Consider the following 20,345-nt stretch of genomic DNA (forward strand, 5'->3'; position numbering starts at 1 on the left):
CTATGACAGCAGAAACTGTATCTCAGGAAGCTGTCAGAAAGGAGAATTGTTTTACTGTGCAAACGTTTTTCAGGAAAACACTCCCCAGTGTCATTGCCCTGCTAGATACAGGGTGATGCCAAGATTCTTCGTAATTAGCAGTAAATGTGTTGTCCCTATTTTTCATTTGGTTATTCAAAACTTGGTTCTCAGTTCTGGGAGCATTTAGCTACCAGTTACACGTACAAGTGATCGAAAGAGGCCAGTAAGCAGGATGTGACAGAAGGTGCAGTTAACTTTACCAAATTTGCAACCCTTGCTTTTTAGGAGTCAATTCCCAAGAGTGTCCTACAGATGCAAAGGGAAAATGAGCTACTTTTCAACTGAATATAATTTATTGCACATTATATATTTCATTTCAGACCAACAGAACTCTGGTGGTGAAATCAAAACCTGCACAGGTAACTGGTCACAACTGAAAAGTTTTGGTTTGTTTTTAGTAAGAACAGGTGAACACCCCTTAATGGTATGAATTTGTATTTTCAGAGAGGAGGCACATCTCTTTCACACTGGCTCAAGTAAGTCTGCTTTTGGAAAGCTAATTCTCAAAGACTTGAGCAAAGAGAAACACAATTGCACAGAACAAGGGGCCAGGTATATGCCAGGACATGATCTATGGCAGCAGTTGTCAAGAACAACGAAGAACTGCCAAGATAGGTATTTTCTTTCCCTCTGTCTCACATGGAAGCAATGAAAGCTGTTCTAGGAATCACCAAGAGCAGAGCTGTGACTGCGAAGCAGCCACAATAATTCCTTCTCTCTATGGAAAAGCCTCGGTGGCGCTGATGTAGGTAGCATAGCAGATACACGAGGCTGCTGTTTCCACTTGCTGTGTCACTGGAACAGGATGCCCTTTTTGCTGGTAAATCACTGGTGTGGCTCCTGGGCAAGATCAATCCAATGCATTTGTCATAACTGACGCTTTTTAGAAAGGACAGCTGAATTTTGTTTTCAGCTCTTTACCCATTTGGCATCTCTCCTCACTTTGGTCTGGTTTACTTGTATGAACTACATTCCTCTTTTTCCTAGAAATAAATTAGATGGGAAGAGATAGCTGCAGCATCAGAATCAATGAAATCACTACTGTCCTTCTCCCCTACTTGCTTTCCTCTTTTCTTGAAAACCTTGGTAGTACGTGGTTCTAGGTGGCAGAAGAATTACTAAGACTATTATACCCAGTGTCCTTGTCTGGAACAGCAGAGTCTGAAATGAGCAGCTGGAAGGGTTCATGCTGAGGAAGTCCATGTTACCAAAAAAGGCAAAGAACTTCATTTCAAACATACTTGCTCCTAACAAGTACATTTCAAATACAGATTTGAGACAGAAAACAATTTTTATCCTCTTTCCAACAAAAAGATTTACACAGAGGCCTTCCAGGAGGTGGTCAGAGAACTGCACTTCCCTTCAGGAGCAGAATGTACGTTACCTACCCCAGGAAGGATGTGGAGAAGTGGGAACCACAAGTCTTCTTCCCTGCTCAGTGCAAGAAGGTAACATGTGATTGTACAGAGGGACTGTGGCAAAGGCTGGCAAGGAAGGCCCAGCTGCAGGGCGGGTGGTGCTCAGCGCCCGCCCGCACGACCCGGCAGAAAGCATTGAGCTCAGAGTCACGTTGCTTTATTGGTTACTGAGCCACAATTCAGAGAAGTATTGCCTTGGAGCCACCCGTAGCAGCAGGTTCTCTCATTTTGTCTCCTAACACAACCGGTAGGACACCACCTGCTATATGGGTAGTACAAATAAAATTCTTGAAAACCTTGGTAGTACGTGGTTCTAGGTGGCAGAAGAATTACTAAGACTATTATACCCAGTGTCCTTGTCTGGAACAGCAGAGTCTGAAATGAGCAGCTGGAAGGGTTCATGCTGAGGAAGTCCATGTTACCAAAAAAGGCAAAGAACTTCATTTCAAACATACTTGCTCCTAACAAGTACATTTCAAATACAGATTTGAGACAGAAAACAATTTTTATCCTCTTTCCAACAAAAAGATTTACACAGAGGCCTTCCAGGAGGTGGTCAGAGAACTGCACTTCCCTTCAGGAGCAGAATGTACGTTACCTACCCCAGGAAGGATGTGGAGAAGTGGGAACCACAAGTCTTCTTCCCTGCTCAGTGCAAGAAGGTAACATGTGATTGTACAGAGGGACTGTGGCAAAGGCTGGCAAGGAAGGCCCAGCTGCAGGGCGGGTGGTGCTCAGCGCCCGCCCGCACGACCCGGCAGAAAGCACTGAGCTCAGAGTCACGTTGCTTTATTGGTTACTGAGCCACAATTCAGAGAAGTATTGCCTTGGAGCCACCCGTAGCAGCAGGTTCTCTCATTTTGTCTCCTAACACAACCGGTAGGACACCACCTGCTATATGGGTAGTACAAATAAAAATGTCTCTGTTCAGACCTGTAGTGTCCAGGGAGGTTTTGCAGTTCCTGCGGGCCCGGTACCGGCACAGCCAGGTGGGTCCCCCAGCTTAACCATCGGCGTCGATCCTGTGAGCTGTGGGTGAGAACAGCACGTGGGCACACTCCACCTGGCAGACCAGACACAGCCTTGCCTGCACTGACCAACATACTGGGACAGACAGGAGCATTTCTGGCTGCTAATTAAACACAATTCATATGCATTTCCACTGTACTCAGGGAAGCTTCCCAAGTTGGGTATGCTTCTTGAACTGGGCCAGGGAGCTGGTCTAGAGTAAACACAAGGATTGTCCTCAAAGGACAATCTAACGCTGTGAATTTCCCAGCAGGGACCCCAGCAGCTGGGGGTCCCTCTGCTTCCACCTCCATGCAGGGTCAGACGCTCCGAGTTGGCGCTGCTGAGCTCTTTCAGGGCACATTCCACAGGTGCATCACAGCCAGCCCTTCCCTAACTCCAGTCCTGAACCCCAGAATGCCAGTTCTGTGTGCTTTGCCACACAGAGCTGAAGAAACCCTTTACCAGTTCCTGAAGGAAGACGTGGGGTGGTCCTCACTACTTACATTGCTTTGGTATCCTGAGGGCCTCATTGTCAGCTGACATCACCTGGTGCAGAACTCCTCGGAACTGATAAAGCACTTTCAGACTCTTCTCCTCACCCACACAAGGGTCGTAGAAACCTGGCAGCCCAGCCTTGAACCAGGGAAGGACAGACCAAGCATCAGAGAATGAACTTGAACAGCTCTTCAACACAGCAAAAACAATTATTAGTGCCAGAACAAGGTGTCTTAAAAAAAAAAAAAAAAAAGGAGTTTTTTTGCCACTGAGATGAGATTAAAAGCTAAGGAATCACCTCCCCAGTGGCAGGTTCTAAATGCAGGAAAGAGTGAATCAAGGGGGTGGGAAGCTGCTGGTGTATAGCCCCAGAGTCTGTAACACACACTGTCCCATGCTGCAAATACAGGGACACTGCTTCTTGGCACTGGAAATGCTCAAAGAAACCAAAGTTCCTGGAGGTTCACAACACTTGGCAGTTAAATGTAAATTGATCCAGTCAGCAGCCTCGAGTGCAGGGAGAAGCCCCCTGGGAGGACAGGATATGGTTCAACTGAAACCCTGAGCCACACATTTGAACCCTTGAGTCTGGGCTTGGACACGACTGCTACATACCTTGGATGCCTCTGTGAGGATGAGTTTGGAGTCTTTCACCAAGCACTGCAGGGGCACAGTCACATCTATTACTTTCACCTTCTCATTCTTCCTGCTGTTGTCATTAACAAACTTGCCATACCAGGCGTTCACTACAATCAAACCTGCATTTCACATGAAACCACAGATGTGATGAAAGGCTTTCCACCAACAGCAAAGCAGACACTGGTGAAAAGACCATCCCAGCATTTTCTCTTGCTTCCAATGATATTTAAATTTTCCCTGCCTGGACTTGTGCTTCTCAAGACCGAGAAACATTTCTGCTCGGGTGTTTGTGAGCAATCTTCAGCACTAGGACAGAACGACACGACTTCAATGCCACATTGATGTGACAATCAGAGTGGGTGTCAGTCCACTTTGGAATGTTCTCTTGGAAATTGCTACCAAACATCAGAATTGTGATTTCCATTGTGATCCAGGAGCAAACCGTGAGAGGTAGAGACCACGGAAACCTGCACTTCAGACTGTAACTTTTGCACGTATTTATACACACACCTCTTTTTTGTGAAGAGGTCAATCCAGACTGTTGTCTTCAGCCTGCTGATCCACCTCACAGCATGTCCCAAGGTAATATTCACTGGATCCCTACTAGTCTCAGGGACCAGAAGCTGAATCACAATGCAACTTCCCCACTACATTACACTGTATCTCATTAGGGCTATAAGTGAAGAAAAGATACCTTGCCTTTCTCCCCCTCAACCACTCAGCCTTTGTATTGTTCCCTCTTCTCTCCAAATTAATGGAACAAGTAAAGGGTGGTGTAATCTTTACCCATTCTGGCTTCCTCTGCTTCAATGATCCTCCGGACAGACTCTTGCATTAACCGGACCTGTCACAACACAAGGGGCAAAGCAGAAATCAGTGTCAGACACTGTGACCCAAAGAGAAAATCCCAGAGTGCAAACAGCTCACTTTAACTTAAGGGACTAGTTACGGGAAAGACTTACTGCAGCTTCAGCCTCCTGCTTCTTCTGGAGGATGTCACTGGCTGTACTCTCCCTTTGCTTCTCCAGCTCTCTGGAATAAGAAGTCAACATCATGTCCACACAGGGGAGGGGATTCACCCACCAAGTAGACGACATCTGCTTACCCACCCCAACTACAACTGACCCACTGCCTCACACAAATGAGCTTAGTTTTAAGTTCCTTCCCCACCTTTCAAGATATTTTTGTAGGCTTTCAGGTGATGCAATGAACCACAGTGCCTCAGCTGCATAATCCAGCTTTTGCACCAGGCTCCCAGAAGCACTTCAGTGGGACTTTCCAGCTCTGAACTGAAAACCCAGTCCTGCAAGCTCACCTCTCCTTTTGTGCCCTGAGGTAGGGTTTGATGATTAGCCTGTGCATGGCAAAGTAGATAACTAAAGGTCCCACCGTGGCATAGAATACAGCACTGGGAAGCAGCTGATCCGTTAGGTGGACAGGGAAGAAGTAGGTCTGGCTAGCTCTGTTCAACCTGCAACAAAAAAGAACAGAGTGACAGGTAAGAGGAAAGGCAGTTTAATGTGTTAGGCTAAGTACCCTTAGTATTTGCTGCTGAACAACTGCTGAGCCAAAGGAGAGATAAATGATGAGCTCAAAAAGGTGAAAATCTGATAAACTGAAACAAGACAATGGTAAGACAAAGAGCTGACACCAGCACCAGCCAGACTTTGATGTAGCAGACATCTCTTGTGATCGTGCCTGGCCATTCTAAAGTCTGATTTTAATCTTAGGAGAATTTATCTGCTCTTCACCAGTGTCACCAGGGAAAGAAACCAACATCATCATCAAAAGAAAATGTTTGTAGAAAAGGTCTATGGTCACAACACCAGCACGTGCCTCCAAGGAAGGCCTACATTAATATTTTTTCTGACACAATAATATTTATTTTAGAAAACATTACTTTTCTTGGGTGGGAGCTCTGCGCCTCCTTGCAGCAGCTCAGCATCCGGGCAGGCCCTCTGCTGGCACCAACTGACAGTGCAGGGAAGCGCAAAGCCCTGGAAGGTTCTGACCCGTCTGTCAACGGCCGCTTGCCAGTAGTGTAATCACAAGTGTTAGTTAACGGTAATTGGCTAATTCCAGCATAGGCCTGTGTACAGTGTTATACAAATGGGATGAAAGTAAATCTATTTCCACTAATAACGTTTTTTGAAATCTTCCATCCACTTGCCATAATGCTTCAAACCTTACTTTAAGCTGCATTTTCAAGTATTTTGATGCACACACACACACATACACACACACACACCCCTCCTGAAAAGGGGTCTCAGGCTCAGTCACACCAGCAGAGAGGGCACAAGAGGCGTCCGAGTGGCACCACTTGTATTAGAGGGGAGGGGAGTGCAACCTTTCACAGTGATCTATCAATATACTTGTCCTGCCCTAAGATTGGGACCTTCCCACCTGAATATCTGAAATAGAATAATGCAGGTTAGGTTCAGCCTCTGCAGTCTAAAGTTGTGATCTTGAACTCACTTGATTTTCAAAGAAACTCCTTGGGGAACACCAACACTGACAGTGGCTCCTAAAATGCTGTGTCTGGAAATCTTCCTCTCTGCTCCATATTCCACTATGGTCCCGAAGAAACCCGCCCTGGAACGACAGAATCAAGACCTGGTAAGACAGGGAACAGTCTTCAATTTGTCTTTACTGAGCCCTGTAATTCCCCAACAAGTAAAGCATGGAAATACACATGTGTGCAGCAGATGTTGGACCCTAGAAGATTCACAGTTTATCTATGAGGAGAGATGAGCCTTTTCAGTTTGTGACAGACTACAGGAACTTCTGCCTTTCTTATTGATGATGATACAGAGACATCACACACCAGTATCTTAAGTTCCACTTGTCCAAAAAGGCACATAGAGCTAAGCCTTCAAGACATTCACTTTTACCAGATTTAATTAATGAAAAGCAGATTCCCAAGGACCACAGAAGCACTTGATTTGCTTGGAACCCGGAGGCCTAAATCAGGAGAGGACAGATTGTTCATTTCCTCTTGCATACTTACTTGACAGAACCTTTCACTCGTGTTTGATCCTCATCCTGGAACTTATGCTGATAACTGACCATCATGAAAGAATGGGGGATTCCCAGCTGAAACACAAGAGGCGCAAACATTAAAACAAACCCTTGGCTGTCACTGAATGTTCCCCTGATTTTCCTTTCTTACCCTTTCAATGGCACAGGAAACAGAGCAACACTCACCCTCACTCGTCACAACCTGCAGTCTCTGCAGCCTGTCGTGCATCCTGACCCTAATCTGAGCTGATCTACATTTGATTTGACAATGCTGGGTGCACAGAGCTGTGCTCTGCCACATGCAGCTGGTTCCTGACATGACATGTTTGTACCAGACAGCACCAACTGCTCCTCTATGCTCTAGTCCCAAGCCAAGACGCTGCTGGGATGGAGAAGCTGAGGTGCATCTCTCCAGGGGTGGTGGCCCCGTTCCCCACACAGAGCACCAGGGCTCTCACCTGCAGGGCCATGGTGAAGTGGCTGGTTTTGGTGTCCCGGACGATGCTGGTGTTCATGGCTGACTGGATGCCCCAGCGCCACTGCAGGTATCCCATCGTGTTCTTGTCCAGGTTGCGGGCCAGGACCGTGGTGAGCCCCGGGCGGACCCCGCGGGAGGAAAACTGCAGGGCACAGTTGGTGGTGACGAAACTAGGGGAAAGCAGGAAAGCCTCATCAGTGATAAAACACAGGCTCACAGATAGCCCCAAATCCTTTCTTCCCCAGGAGCCTTGCTGAATATGCAGAGACTGTCTTGTGAAGAGCATGATGCCTGAGAGTTCTAGGAACAACTCAAAACTAACTTAGACTGTGCTGACCACAGACAGCGCTGCCCAGAAGAGCAGAGTCATGCCCAGTTCATTGCTCTGTGCCACAACACTGCAGCCAGGAAAAGCCCTGGACTTCTGTGGGGGCAGCATACTTGGCTGCCACCTTCTAAAAGCCCTACTATGCCAAACATCTAAAGCACCATCGTAAGTCTAAAGAAATAATAACTTATTTTCTAGGATAGAAAACAAACCCAGAAATAACATGGAGGAAAATTCAAGTAATTTAGTTCCTTAGTGTGGAATATTAATCATTAGACCATTTTTCTGATATTTACCATCTTGGTGTAAGATTACGGAATATCTTCAGACCGAAGAGAGGTCCTTGCAGGTCTCCTGCTCCAAACTCCAACTGTTCAAATGCACAATGCCAAATCATCAGAAGAAAGCATCTTCTAAAGCAGTGACAAAGTACTTCACAAGTGTCATTTACGACACAGACATTTTACAGATCTAAGTAACATTTACCACCTATTTCAATGTCCTCTCTTTTCTTCTAGCTTTGAGTCCAGAATAAGAGGTGTCTCACTGAGTAGTGTCCTCATGAGTAAAACACAGCCAGCTTCATAGTGCTATAGGCTGCTTCTACTGGCACCTGCTCTGGTTGCTCCAGTGAAGGTGAAGAAAACAGCTTTATCCTATCCCCACAGTGGCAACCAGCAAGGCTTGGCTGCTGCCCTCTGGCCAAGAGTCCTTCTCAGGACAGCCCCACAGTAGCTCTACTGCTGCACCATCTCAGCATCTGCTAAATGCACCTGCTGCTTCATCCACTTGTCTAGGTGCCTTACAGGGCTGCTAATCAATGTTTATTTCATGCTGTTTAGTCTCATTAATCAAAGCAGTTTCCAGACCTGACACTTTACATGACAAAACCTGCAAAAGCAGTTCCTACTACATCTGCACTTCCCAAGTAAGTTAATTACATGGGTTTTTAAAATATGACTGACTCATGGCAATATCCACAAGCTCCTGTCACTACCAATATTGTAAAATCCTGATGCAAATGAAATGTCTCCAGTCTATGAATTCACAAATGAGCAGAAAACTCCCATTTCTCATAAACTGAGGAAACAGGTTAGCAGGAGCTAGTGTGCAAAAAGGGAAGTGCAGAAAGAAGCCACCTGGCAGCCACAGTAGCAATGCCACCAGCATCTCTGCAGTGTAGAAAATGAGAGACGGAACAGAGCTGAAGTTCCCTAAAGAAAATAAACACCAGGTAACTAATGCAAGCAGCCTGAAATAGACTGGATACAAAACTGCTGAACAGCTACCACTTACCTCTCCCCATCCCTTGGCTGATGTGACTCGTCTCAGAGCAAGGTTGATGGATCCGCCTCCGTTCCCGTTCTGGGTGGAAAGGTTCCCTGACAGTATTGCCGTGTCCGTGGCTGTCAGCGGTGCCTGAAACACCAACAGATTGTTTCCAGGTACTCTGATCCCAACTCACACATTAGTGCAGGTGCTGCAAGGACATCATCATGACTGCAGACGGTGCCTGAAACACCAACAGATTGTTTCCAGGTACTCTGATCCCAACTCACACATTAGTGCAGGTGCTGCAAGGCTGTTAGCACAGTCAGAGAGGTAACCCTCCAGTGGACTCTGTCAGCCCAGGTGTTTGAACCAGGCCTGGCCACACTTGCTGCAAATTCTGCAGTCAAAGATCAAGTATGGCAGAAAGTGGGATAATTCTTGTGGTACCAGACATTTATGAATTTATTGTACCACTGAAGTCCTGACCCCAAACTGCCAACCCTTCTTATCTTATTAGCAGACTGAACTTAATCTCTCTGGACAGAGTAGACACTCACCCTTCCCTTCCTCACCCACACCAGAACCGTGGGCCCTTTGTTTTCATTCACTAAACACTCCACGCTCAGGGAGCACATGATACCCCTGTTCAATCCAACTGAGCCTCCTCCCTGCCCACAGAAGGCAGGACCCCTGTGCCCTGCAAACATAGCCTGTACAGTCAGCACTCAGTCCTGCTGGAACTGAGCTTCCTCCTCCTCCCACCCATGCTGGTCATGGTGTCCTGCCACAAACCCAGGTGAGACCCCCTGAGCAGTGCCCCCCTACCTCAATGGACTGGGATATGTGCATTTTGTTGATCTCAATCTGGGGAAAGCTGCTCCCAGGCACATCTTCATACTCTTCATCGTAGCGATCAAAGAGGTCAGTGGCATCTATTCCAACACTAATTGTTCCCTAAGGAATGACAAGTGAAACAGATACTTAGCACTGACAAACATCCAAAAGCCAAAAGGCCAAAGCATCTTTGTCTATCAATACAGTTCTTTCGTGTTCTGTAACTACCTTTCCTCTCTAAAATTTATTTTGCACACATTCAAGACAAACAAAAATTAATTACAACAATCTTCTTAAACAGCAATATAAATTACAATAAACTGGAGCAAAGGCAGTTTTTCAGCAGAAAAAAAAAGCAGGAATTCAACTTGTAATACTAGGAGGTAATTCTTCTATTGTGGCACATTACAGAAGCAGGTAGAACACTTTACACAGCAGGTTTCTTCTTCCTCCACAACTGACTTCACTCTGTCAGTATTTTAAAGTTAAAATAATGTATTTTATAAATCGGCTGTTGTCAGTGGAACTTGGCCAGAAATCCTCTACATGCTTTCTTCTTATAAGTTATCAGAATCGACTTGGTTTGGGGCTGTGTCATTCTCTTGCAATTGACCTGACCTCATTAGTCAAAACCTTTGTTTTATTTTTCCTAGTTTGTATCTTGTAATCGGAAAAAAATGTTGACAAAGATACAGCATACTTAGCAAGTGGTAAATATTTCCTTTCTCAGGCCATCGAAAAGCTTATTCTTACAAAAAAATGCAAACTAGGCCACAGCTAAATAGTCTGGCTACCTGCTGCTGTGCTCACTCAGCCTAAGAGCAAGATGGGGTTTATTTGAAAAGGGCAAAATTAGATCCTTGTCTGGGTCATTTACCTTCAAGAGGCTTCAGAAACCTCCCCTATAGACCTATTACACAGCATTCCAGCTCATATAAAACATACCAGTTGCAATAAAACCCCTCTTTGCCCCAGCACAGAATCAACTCTGAGCAATTTGTATAAAGAAACTCAGTAGGTGGGTAGGTACAAAACCATGCAGAGTCCAAGTATGGATGGAATAAATTCTTATTTCAATCCAAGTGGGCAGTTTTCCCTGCTCACTCCACTCCAAGCAGATGTTGAACCATAAATATAGTAAGAATTGTAGAGCCTGATGGGACCCAAAACTTCTCTCTGGTTTGGCTCCCCACTATTTATTTGCTGTGGAGATTACCAACCTCTTCTATAAGTTTGGTTTTTGTCTTATTTCTTACACAGCAAAAATTGGATAAATATTTTAACACAGGAAGGTGAGATTATTTCCAGGAGAACCCTGGACCAGGGGCTGTGCCCCACCTGTTTACAGATGACTCCTGGCAGGCTGGCACATTTCAAGGCAATGATGGCCATCCGTGTTTGTGGCAGCTCCTGCCCTTTATGCAGAGGCTACTTTTTAGGAACCATCTGCAAAGTCACCTTCAGGGGATCTGCTCTCCAGACACCACAGCTTCTTCAGTTTCATCCCTCTCCTGCGTTGTGCTGCTCTTTGAAACCAGGCCAAACTAAGAGGGAAGCAAGGCCAAACTGCCAGCCACCAAGGAAGCAGAGTCCTGTGCTGCTGCTCCAGCCCTCTGGAAAGACAGAGTGGAACAGCCAAAGAGAAACAGAAAAGTGCCAACTCCACTCCATTAAATCCCAGCAAACACACTCCAGAGTGGCCAGTCAAACCTGTCTAAATACAGGTAAGCATTCATTTTAACAAGAGAGAGAACTACTTCCATTTTACCCTGGTGCTCTTCAATTCAAGGAAGTGTAAAACCCAAGATGTTTTGGAACAGAGGCAGGATGAAAAGAAATGCTTTCCACATGGAGTACCACATTCAGCACAGAGCCTTTGCCAGACTGCAACTTCGAATTCCAAGCGAAAACCATCTTACTATACCAGGTTTATTTGTACCACAATGCTTGTACCTTTTGTAGAGATGCACCAAGGTCCACACACATTCCTGAAATTCACTGCACCTTCTTTCCTTCAATTGTACTCAAATGATTATTATTTCCCTCTTCACACCTATGAATTTTAAAACAAATATCCCTCCCAGTGAAAAAAGGAAAACACCTGAACCTATCTGTGAAACTCCACAAGACCCACTGAGGGGACAGGAGTGTCCCCGTTTCCTTCCTGGCTCCTCAGAACTTTGAGCCAGCTGCCTCCTGCTGAGGTGGGCAGTGGGCTCCATGCAGACAAACAGGTGAAGTCACCCCCAGAGGTCCACAGATCCTGGCATGGAAACTGGCTCAGGTGGAAGCACAGGAAAAGCAGCAGATGGCACAGTTAAAAATATTCCCAGAGAACAACAGTACCCCCTCTGCTACCGGATAATGGAGAGGGGATGGCTGCTGCTCCCAGCTCCCCATCAGCCACCTGCTCAGGCCATTGGAGATGAGAAGCCCTCCCTAAGGAAGAGCAGCAGGGAAGGAGCTGCACAGCTCTGCTCAGGAGCTGGCGGGGCAGGTGGGCAGCAGGAAGCACTGTGTCCCAGCTCAGCAGGGCAGGAAGCTGGGAGCAGCACTACAGAACCACCACGGTTGTTACCTGGCTTCATCTTTTCAAATCACCTTGATTTGCCATCCTGCAAACACAAGACAAACTCTACTGATGGGATTCAGGGTGTGCCAGAGAAGAACGTGCTCCGTCCTTGCCTTTCTTCAGAGATTTACCTTCTGGAAGGTGACATATGGAAGCTGTGCCAGACTAAGCCTTGAGGGACCTGCATTTCTTAGATGTTTACCTTCCACAGCAGGAAAATAATGGGATTTAATGTCTCCTAACAGGAAGTAGTTCTTCTCAAGTCAAGTAATGAACTTTTCAACCCTTCTGCACATCTTTGAAAGCAAAAACAAAGCTTTAAAAGCAAATAATAGACTCAATTTGAAACCTGCCAAATTGCCTACATCTGGTTATTGCTCAACATTTCTGGTTAAAATGCTTTATTTTGCTGGAATCATTTTATAGAACTGACAAAATGTTGGAAATTTTAAAATAACTTGTGTTTCTGTATGAGATGATCACAGCTGCACTACCTAATTCCACAGAAACACTGCCTAGAGAGACGTTCCTATAGGCTGCCAATCAGCAATTGCTGTAAACACCCAGATGGCTAATTTTATCACAGGACACAAGGGCTGAGGCTCATGCTGCAGCTCTGCACTTTACTGCTCATAGCCATGGCGAGGCTCTCAGATAAAATGTCAAATTCCTGAAGTCTCAGAGAGGCAGGAGGTGCAGAGAACCATGCCCATCTCCGAGAATACCCTTCTGAAACCCAGTCACCCTCATCTCCAGCAGAGACAGTTCAACTTGTTCCTTTTGTGCTATCCAAAAATTCCTTCCTGACTAAAATAATGTTGGCAGCAGACACTCATATAACACCTTATGCTTATGTACCTTTCAGTACAAACAGGTTCCCAGTCTCTGTGCACTGCCCCAACAGCCTGGTGAGCTGTATTAGTTGATTTGCTTTGCTAAGACCAGGACAAATCCACAGTCTGTGCCAAGGTGGGTCTCTCAAAACTTTACATGCCTTCTCAGATGGGCATTTTTCTGAAACAGTTCTAAACATTACTCACAGTCCTGTCCACTCAGATTTTAAACTTTTAGCCATTAAAGCACCAGCAACCTTCAAAACCAACAGTAACAGTAGTTAATCAACTGGTATTTTGATCCTCAAGTTGTCAGTTACACTACGAGACTTTGGAGTCCACACCTGAAGACAACACAGGAGACCTCCTCTTCCAAAGCCACGAGAGCAGCCTGGCCACCTGTCCTTCAGGACACAGAAGCTGTGCTGCCTGCAAGCCTCCAGTGAGAGCTCTGGGCATACCGTTACAGTTCATTTTTTCAAGATGGAGAAAGTTTGTCACAAAAATATCTGCACAGTTACCTTGGGGTAGAGAGAGGAAAATTAAAACTCCCCACCATGGACCATTTCTAGTCTATTTCTATGCACAGAAGAAACAGATTTCCAACACCAGGTAACTGCAAGGAGTTCCACTGTACTTTGAACACTTGGAAAGAAATCTAACATTTTGGTCTTAAGTCTGTTATACTGAAATTGCTGAAAAAGATATTTTACTTATGTGTTTCAACAAAAAAAAACCAACAAAAAAAAACATCCTACGGAGGATTACTGTTCAAAGAATTAGCTGTTTTCCCTACGTTCTCCAGAGAAGCTGGAACAGTAACTCAGTAAGCGCAGATACTGAAGGGATAGCCCCTCATGGAGGCTCATCACACTTTGCATACTTATAGTAATTTGTGGATTCCCTCTTGAAGCTTGGAGGAAGTCTTTCCCTCCCTTTGGATTAGTGCGCTGCTGCAGTCCCAGTGAGAGCTCTGGGCATACCGTTACAGTTCATTTTTTCAAGATGGAGAAAGTTTGTCACAAAAATATCTGCACAGTTACCTTGGGGTAGAGAGAGGAAAATTAAAACTCCCCACCATGGACCATTTCTAGTCTATTTCTATGCACAGAAGAAACAGATTTCCAACACCAGGTAACTGCAAGGAGTTCCACTGTACTTTGAACACTTGGAAAGAAATCTAACATTTTGGTCTTAAGTCTGTTATACTGAAATTGCTGAAAAAGATATTTTACTTATGTGTTTCAACAAAAAAAAACCAACAAAAAAAAACATCCTACGGAGGATTACTGTTCAAAGAATTAGCTGTTTTCCCTACGTTCTCCAGAGAAGCTGGAACAGTAACTCAGTAAGCGCAGATACTGAAGGGATAGCCCCTCATGGAGGCTCATCACACTTTGCATACTTATAGTAATTTGTGGATTCCCTCTTGAAGCTTGGAGGAAGTCTTTCCCTACCTTTGGATTAGTGCGCTGCTGCAGTCTCCTCTCTTCCCTCTCCCTCTGCAAACGCTCAAATTCTTCCCTGATTTCAGCTGGAGTTCTCTTCCTTTCCACAACCTGCTCAAAAAGAAATAAAACCCAGGAGATTACCAAGAAGAAGATGTTGAGGGCATTGCACTGCTGATGGGACTGAGGCTCCCTGGCCCAGGGTGCTCTAACACATGGGCCCTGCTGCTGCTGCTGTAAGCCGCTCTGCACAGATTCCCAAACTCAGACTTTGGAGCAAACAGGCCAGATCGAATGGCAGAGAAATTCCCATGCTTTGAGAGAAGGGAAAATGGTCTTGTTATTTCTACTCCCTTGTCAAAACCAGGTTAAGTGGCATTCAAGCCACCAGTACAAGGTACTGCAGTGTAGCTGTCATTAACAGCTATCTATTAACCTCTCTACTAGGAGTAAACAAAATGAAAACAACTGAAAGTCTCTGCTCCGAGGTAAACTGGTTAAGTGAGAGTTTTGTGATTTTAGGCTACAGTGATTCACATCTGTTTAACTTACTTGGCTCAGGGAATGAGAGTTTTAAACAGGCATGGATAGAAAGAGTACTGGATTTGGATTTTCAAAATAAGTCTGCCCCGAGCAGCTCAAAACTGTCTGTCACACTTCTTGCTAACTCCAAACTCGACCTTGGTGCTGACCTGACCCAATACAAGATGATTCTGCAGCAAGCAGCACAGCACAATCAGCTCAGGCTGCCAGAGGCCAGCACAGGCACTTAATGACAGGAAAGCCAGGAAGGGACAAGTTCTCTTTCAAAGACCATAAAAACCAAACCAACAAAAAATCCCACCCCCAAAAAGTAGAGAAAGAAAATGTAATTTCAAACTCAGAGGCTAGCTGATGCTGAAAAAAGGTTCCAGATGAAAAAGATGAGACTCAATGGACAATAACGACGCATTTGTCTCAGACAAAGATGTTTCCTGTCACAGTAATATCCTATTAGGGAATGCTGAGTGTCAGGTTTATTGTTCTCTTGTCAAGTGAAAAAATGAAGTATTCTTTGAAAATCCATCATGGTGTTTCAGCAGAGAGATAGACAGAAATAACTAAACAAGGATGCCATCAAACAAACAGGCATTTATTACCATCAAGGTGTCAGTGCAGCTCGATAAAACAAGGACGCCAGATAAAGGTGGGATTAGCCAATTCCACTGGCCATAAGGTGCTAAATTTCTCTCACCTCCCATCCTTCCATTTCCAGTCCTCTCCTCCCATATATGTCATAGATGGCTCTGGTCTGTGGATCACTAAGCACTGCAAGTTAAAATCAAAAGAGAGGAGAGAACTCAGTTGTTGGTCTTCTCCTCAGATTTCAGCCCAACACACTAGTGTTATGTGGAATTCAAGCACAGATCCTGGAAAGACATTGTCCTACAGTTGCACCTCATTTGTTGATTTACTCCCTCTCACCTGCAATGTCAACAGGACACTCCGACTTCTCCCCCCAATTCGTTCCTTGTTCTTTTTTCTTACTTCTAATATCAACAAGTGAAAAGAACAAGAGAGACACATGCAGACTAACTGAATATGCAGCAGGGTTTTAATACTGTGTTTTCTGCCTGAAGAGTGACACAAGCTCTCTAACAACCAACAGGATTGTCAGCAATTCCACAACAGTCCCTAGAAAGGTTCTGAGGAGGAAGGACATCTACCTCTGTCAAGCTTCCAACACTCTTCAGTGCTTCTCTCCCTGTCTTTGACCTTCCTTACTATCCTTGTCCACTGACCCTTTCCCACCCAATTCAAAACATGTAGGGCAAGCCAACACCAACAAAGCAGTTTCCATGAGGCAGTTCATGCCTTGCAAACCTCAGTTGCCAAAACACGAATGTGGATCTCCCAAAAATCACCCAAGGCAATGCAGAAAATAACCTACACCAGGAGACTGCAGAACAGTAACTTTGGGAAAGAACTGCAGACAGAACTGAGAAAAACCCCTAAGTGTAAAGTGTATTTAAATGCAGAATCTCACATATCATACTCTTCCTTAAAGAAAATAATATAATAAAATCCTTAGTACTTTTCCCACAGGGTTCCAAGACCAGCTTTATCATTATCATCTGTTTCTTCTGACTGTGGAGGAACTGATCAGTCTGCAGGGAGCTGAGTGTGTGTATATTAAGGCAAAAAGAGGCTTATATTAGTAATTGAGCTTTGATCTGAACTGCTCCAAGATTATTGAACCTGCTAAATGTCACAGGCGGATACTATCTTCTATAAATTCTGATAAATCTTTCGTTGTATGATATTAAGAGACAGAAGAGGAGGGGGAGAAAATAGGCAGGAGGTGGGGTGGCTTATTTTTAAGATGTGAACATTTTTGCTTGTAAAATATTACTCACATTTGGCACTAAACGACCAACGATTTTCATACATGTTGCAACACAGAGTCAAGCAGAGCCAGGGAATTCAGAGGGAAGGTGGCTCTGATACCAGACCTGCTCACCAGGTTAAAATGAAAATATTGAAGCATCCTGAGCTTTTATTCCCCATGTCATCAATGTAAGACCTTCACTGCTCTCCCCAGCAAAAGCTTCCATATGTCCTAATGCCCAGTGAAGGACAATGAAAAAGACTCCACCCTCATTCAAGTCCAGCTGAAAGAAACCAACACTTATCCTTCAGAAAATAGGAATTAAAAAAAATAATTAGCTCATCTTTGAGGTTTAATAGAGGAATATTTATTGACCATTTTGCTTTAGTTTCTCTACAAGCTACAGGCCCAGGTACCTACTTTGCTGCACCAGTTTTTTAATGCAGAAGAGTCCTACCAGGTTCTGATCCATTTGCATTCCAGGTGCCTCCTCTCACACTTCCAAAATGCTGCAAGCCAATTCTAATGAGTCACTTCCTTGTGCCTCAGTTACACTATGTGTTTATTACCTGTGGTGACACCAGAGTTTAAGTAAATGTCAGCTTAACTCAGGATATTTTTAAAGAGCTCTGGCATACTTCATGAGAAAAACCTGACTGCTATGAATCCCTAGTCCTTAGGATAGGGAAGAACTTGATGAAAAGCAATGGAGTCCACAACCAAGTGACAGATAACAGAAATTCAGGGTGCACCAGTTCAAAAGTAAAACATGAAATGGTCTTTCTGTTCTGAGATTTTCAGTCTCCTATGAGAGAGCCTTTTCAGAAGTAAGGGAAGTGGTGACAGGATTATTCACATGCAAGAAATAAGGCAGAGACTCCACATCTTGTGGCTGCAGAATTTACACTGCAAGGCTGCTCTGATTTACCAGGCAGAAGCAGGAAACAAAGCACCACTAATTACCAGCACATTTAATGATTACTTTGTAATAATATCCATCTTTTTCAAAAAAGCCAGAAGACACGGCCCTCCTAGGAAACCCCTGAACACAGTTTCTGCTAACTCCAGCCTTGCACTGACCTTCGTAAGCCTGGTGAACCAGGTTGAACAGCCGCTCAGCTTGTATTTTGAGCTCGGGGTCTCTGTGCTTGTCCGGGTGGTAGAGCATGCAGAGCCGGCGGTAGGCAGCCTTCAGCTCCTCCTGAGAGGCCTGTGCAAGCAGTGAACAGCGGTTAGAGTAGAACAGGCCTACTCAGAAAAGACCACTCTCCAGAGCAGCCCATCAGCTGTCACACCGTGCTGCTCTTGCTCACAGACACAAAAAAATCCAGCTCTTCACTCAGCCCCCTGGGACTGCAGAGGCACCGGCCGCAGGACACAGACACGGGTGGACACACACTTTGCCTGGCTCCTCCCTGATCATTCCACTGCCATCTCAGGAGACAATGAGCAATATTTTATTTTGAGTCTAGACAGCCCTGAAAACAGCCCCTTTCCCATTCCTGCAGCAGTCCCTACACAGCAGCAGCTCTCTGTTCCCTGGACAGTCAGCACCTATCTCAGGTGCAGGTGCAAAAACCAGCCGGAACTTCCCCAAAAGGCACAGGCAGAACGTGCAGAGCTGCCAACTGGCCAGCCACAAACTCAGTCTGGGTTTTCATCACAGAAATGTGCTCAGCTGCACACCAAAGCTGGGGATCTGCTCAGTTCTGAGTACAGCTTAGAATAAACGTTTTACCTGCTCATTCTCAGTACTTCACATTAATGTTTCTAAATGATACAGCAAAGGGGGACCTGCCAAATTTACTGGCCCAGGACACTACAGGTAGCTACAGATGAGGTCTTTTCACTACCTTGTGCTTTCTCAGACATCAGATTTAAATTCAATTGAGGAGGCAGGGGAACACAGTTCTAAAATGGCATTCTTTAATCGAATTAATGATAAATGGCTTAATGTGCTATTGATTATATAATAGGAACGAGCAGTTTCATTTGTCATAAATGCCAGGTTCAATAAAATGTTAGATTGGGCCTTCCATTATCACTGAATAGCTGGGGTCACTGGTTCAATACTTGATAAGCAAAAGCCTCTTAGAAACCACTAAAGAAACATTGACATAATGTCAAACTGCAGGGAAACATCAGTCAGTAATAATCAAATCTAAGTTACATTTTTGTTACCAGAATTCCAGGCAAAACTAAAAGGTGCCCTGTCTCCCTGTCTGGGGTGTAAACAGCTTCATTTCATATCTCAAACAAGCCACCATGCTTCCAGAGGGCTGGGATCTACAAAGGCTCAGGGTCTCTCTGCACAGGCAGCTGGGAAAGGTGCTGCTGGACACGCAGGCTCCCCCCGCAGGGCTGTGAAGCTCCCGGGTTACCTGTGGTTTTAGGCTCAGCTGCACCACACGAGGGTGGCTCAGCTCACAGAAATGCAAGGACACTGCATTCCACTGCTGCACAGGGCACTGCGACTGAATTAAATTACCAAGAGGCAATTAACAAAGCAACTCTGGCTCTCAGTGGGAACTAATCCCTCAAAGACCATTTTAACTTGGTTTCCAGCTCCCTGCTGTACAAACCTGAATTTCCTGGTCTCTAGCAAAGAGCTGAAGGCCCAGCTAAGTTAACAATTAAGCCTTTGCTGTTAAACCTGCCAAGCAGTTGCAATTCTGCCTCATTCTTTTAACCTCTACACCCTCATTTTGCTGACATTTGGGAGCAGAGCTGCAACACTGGTGTAAAAGCAAAGCCCCTCTGGCTGCTAATGAGCCCCGGGCTTGAGTTACACAGACATTTTTCAAAAAAGAGCACACTTGACTGGCTGGCACAAGACAGTGCTACAGAAAGTTACTGTCACACAGAATCACAGAATCTTAGGGGTCGGAAGGGACCTCGAAAGATCATCTAGTCCAACCCCCCTGCCAGGCAGGGTCACCTAGAGCACATCACACATGCCTTTCCTTCAGAAAGACAGAGGATTTCCACAGATGAGATGCAGAATTCTGCCACAATTACTGACATTAACTGCAAACGCAATTTTTTCAAAGCTCAGACTGAATTGCTTCTAAGTCTTAAACTCCCATTACAGGCAGTAGCAGTAGTTTGGTAAAAGCTTTCGGCTCAAACTGGTAACATCTAGACTGTTCCTAAATACATATATATATATTGAAGAAAAATATATGGTGTATATATATATACTACTTCAGCATTTGAGGACCCAAACCACAGCACGGCCTACATTCGAACTTTGGTGATTTAACCAATTATAACTATTAAGAAAAAGTTACATCTCAGTGAGTTCCAAACTGTCCCGGTGTAACGAAGTTGCATCACTTAACCCACTGCCCATGCTCATCCTGACGAGAGGCGTCTTCCTATTCAGAAACGCTGGGAAAGCCCCCACAGCGCTGACCGAGCGCAGAACAGCCCACAACAAAAGAGATAAGCGCATTACACACACAGACGGGAGCAGTTCTCAGCCCGAGCCGCCATGTGCCCTGAGAAAAGCCGCCCACGAGCAGCCCTGCGGCCCGCGGCCCCGCCCCCG

At 45.2% G+C, this 20,345-nt stretch overlaps 1 protein-coding gene across 1 annotated transcript; it reads right to left on the reverse strand.

Moving 5' to 3' along the window:
• Positions 1 to 2,275: 2,275 nt before the first annotated feature.
• DNAJC11 (DnaJ (Hsp40) homolog, subfamily C, member 11) lies at positions 2,276 to 18,030 on the reverse strand. Its single transcript, XM_010005210.1, has 15 exons — positions 17,876 to 18,030; positions 15,662 to 15,735; positions 14,437 to 14,538; positions 9,566 to 9,694; positions 8,765 to 8,887; positions 7,765 to 7,838; positions 7,121 to 7,310; positions 6,652 to 6,737; positions 6,120 to 6,236; positions 4,960 to 5,115; positions 4,607 to 4,676; positions 4,431 to 4,488; positions 3,621 to 3,763; positions 3,014 to 3,143; positions 2,276 to 2,528 (listed from the first exon to the last, which is right to left on the reverse strand). Exons 1-15 carry the CDS (start codon positions 17,961 to 17,963, stop codon positions 2,503 to 2,505), a joined length of 1,566 nt encoding a protein of 521 aa, XP_010003512.1. The 5' UTR covers positions 17,964 to 18,030; the 3' UTR covers positions 2,276 to 2,502.
• Between the last annotated feature and the right edge of the window lie 2,315 nt (positions 18,031 to 20,345).

The sequence above is a fragment of the Chaetura pelagica genome, unplaced genomic scaffold (genome assembly GCF_000747805.2).
Source record: "Chaetura pelagica isolate M959 unplaced genomic scaffold, ChaPel_1.0 scaffold159, whole genome shotgun sequence".
Classification (NCBI taxonomy): Eukaryota; Metazoa; Chordata; class Aves; order Apodiformes; family Apodidae; genus Chaetura; species Chaetura pelagica.

Excerpts from the sequence above, each read along its gene's own strand:
- DNAJC11 (XM_010005210.1), bottom strand. The coding sequence starts at position 17,963 with ATGCTCTACCACCCGGACAAGCACAGAGACCCCGAGCTCAAAATACAA. Across the intron at positions 7,839-8,764 it reads CAGCCAAGGGATGGGGAGAG|TTGGAGTTTGGAGCAGGAGA; the intron begins GTAAGTGGTAGC and ends GCATTTGAACAG. Across the intron at positions 4,677-4,959 it reads CTCAGGGCACAAAAGGAGAG|AGAGCTGGAGAAGCAAAGGG; the intron begins GTGAGCTTGCAG and ends TTCTTATTCCAG.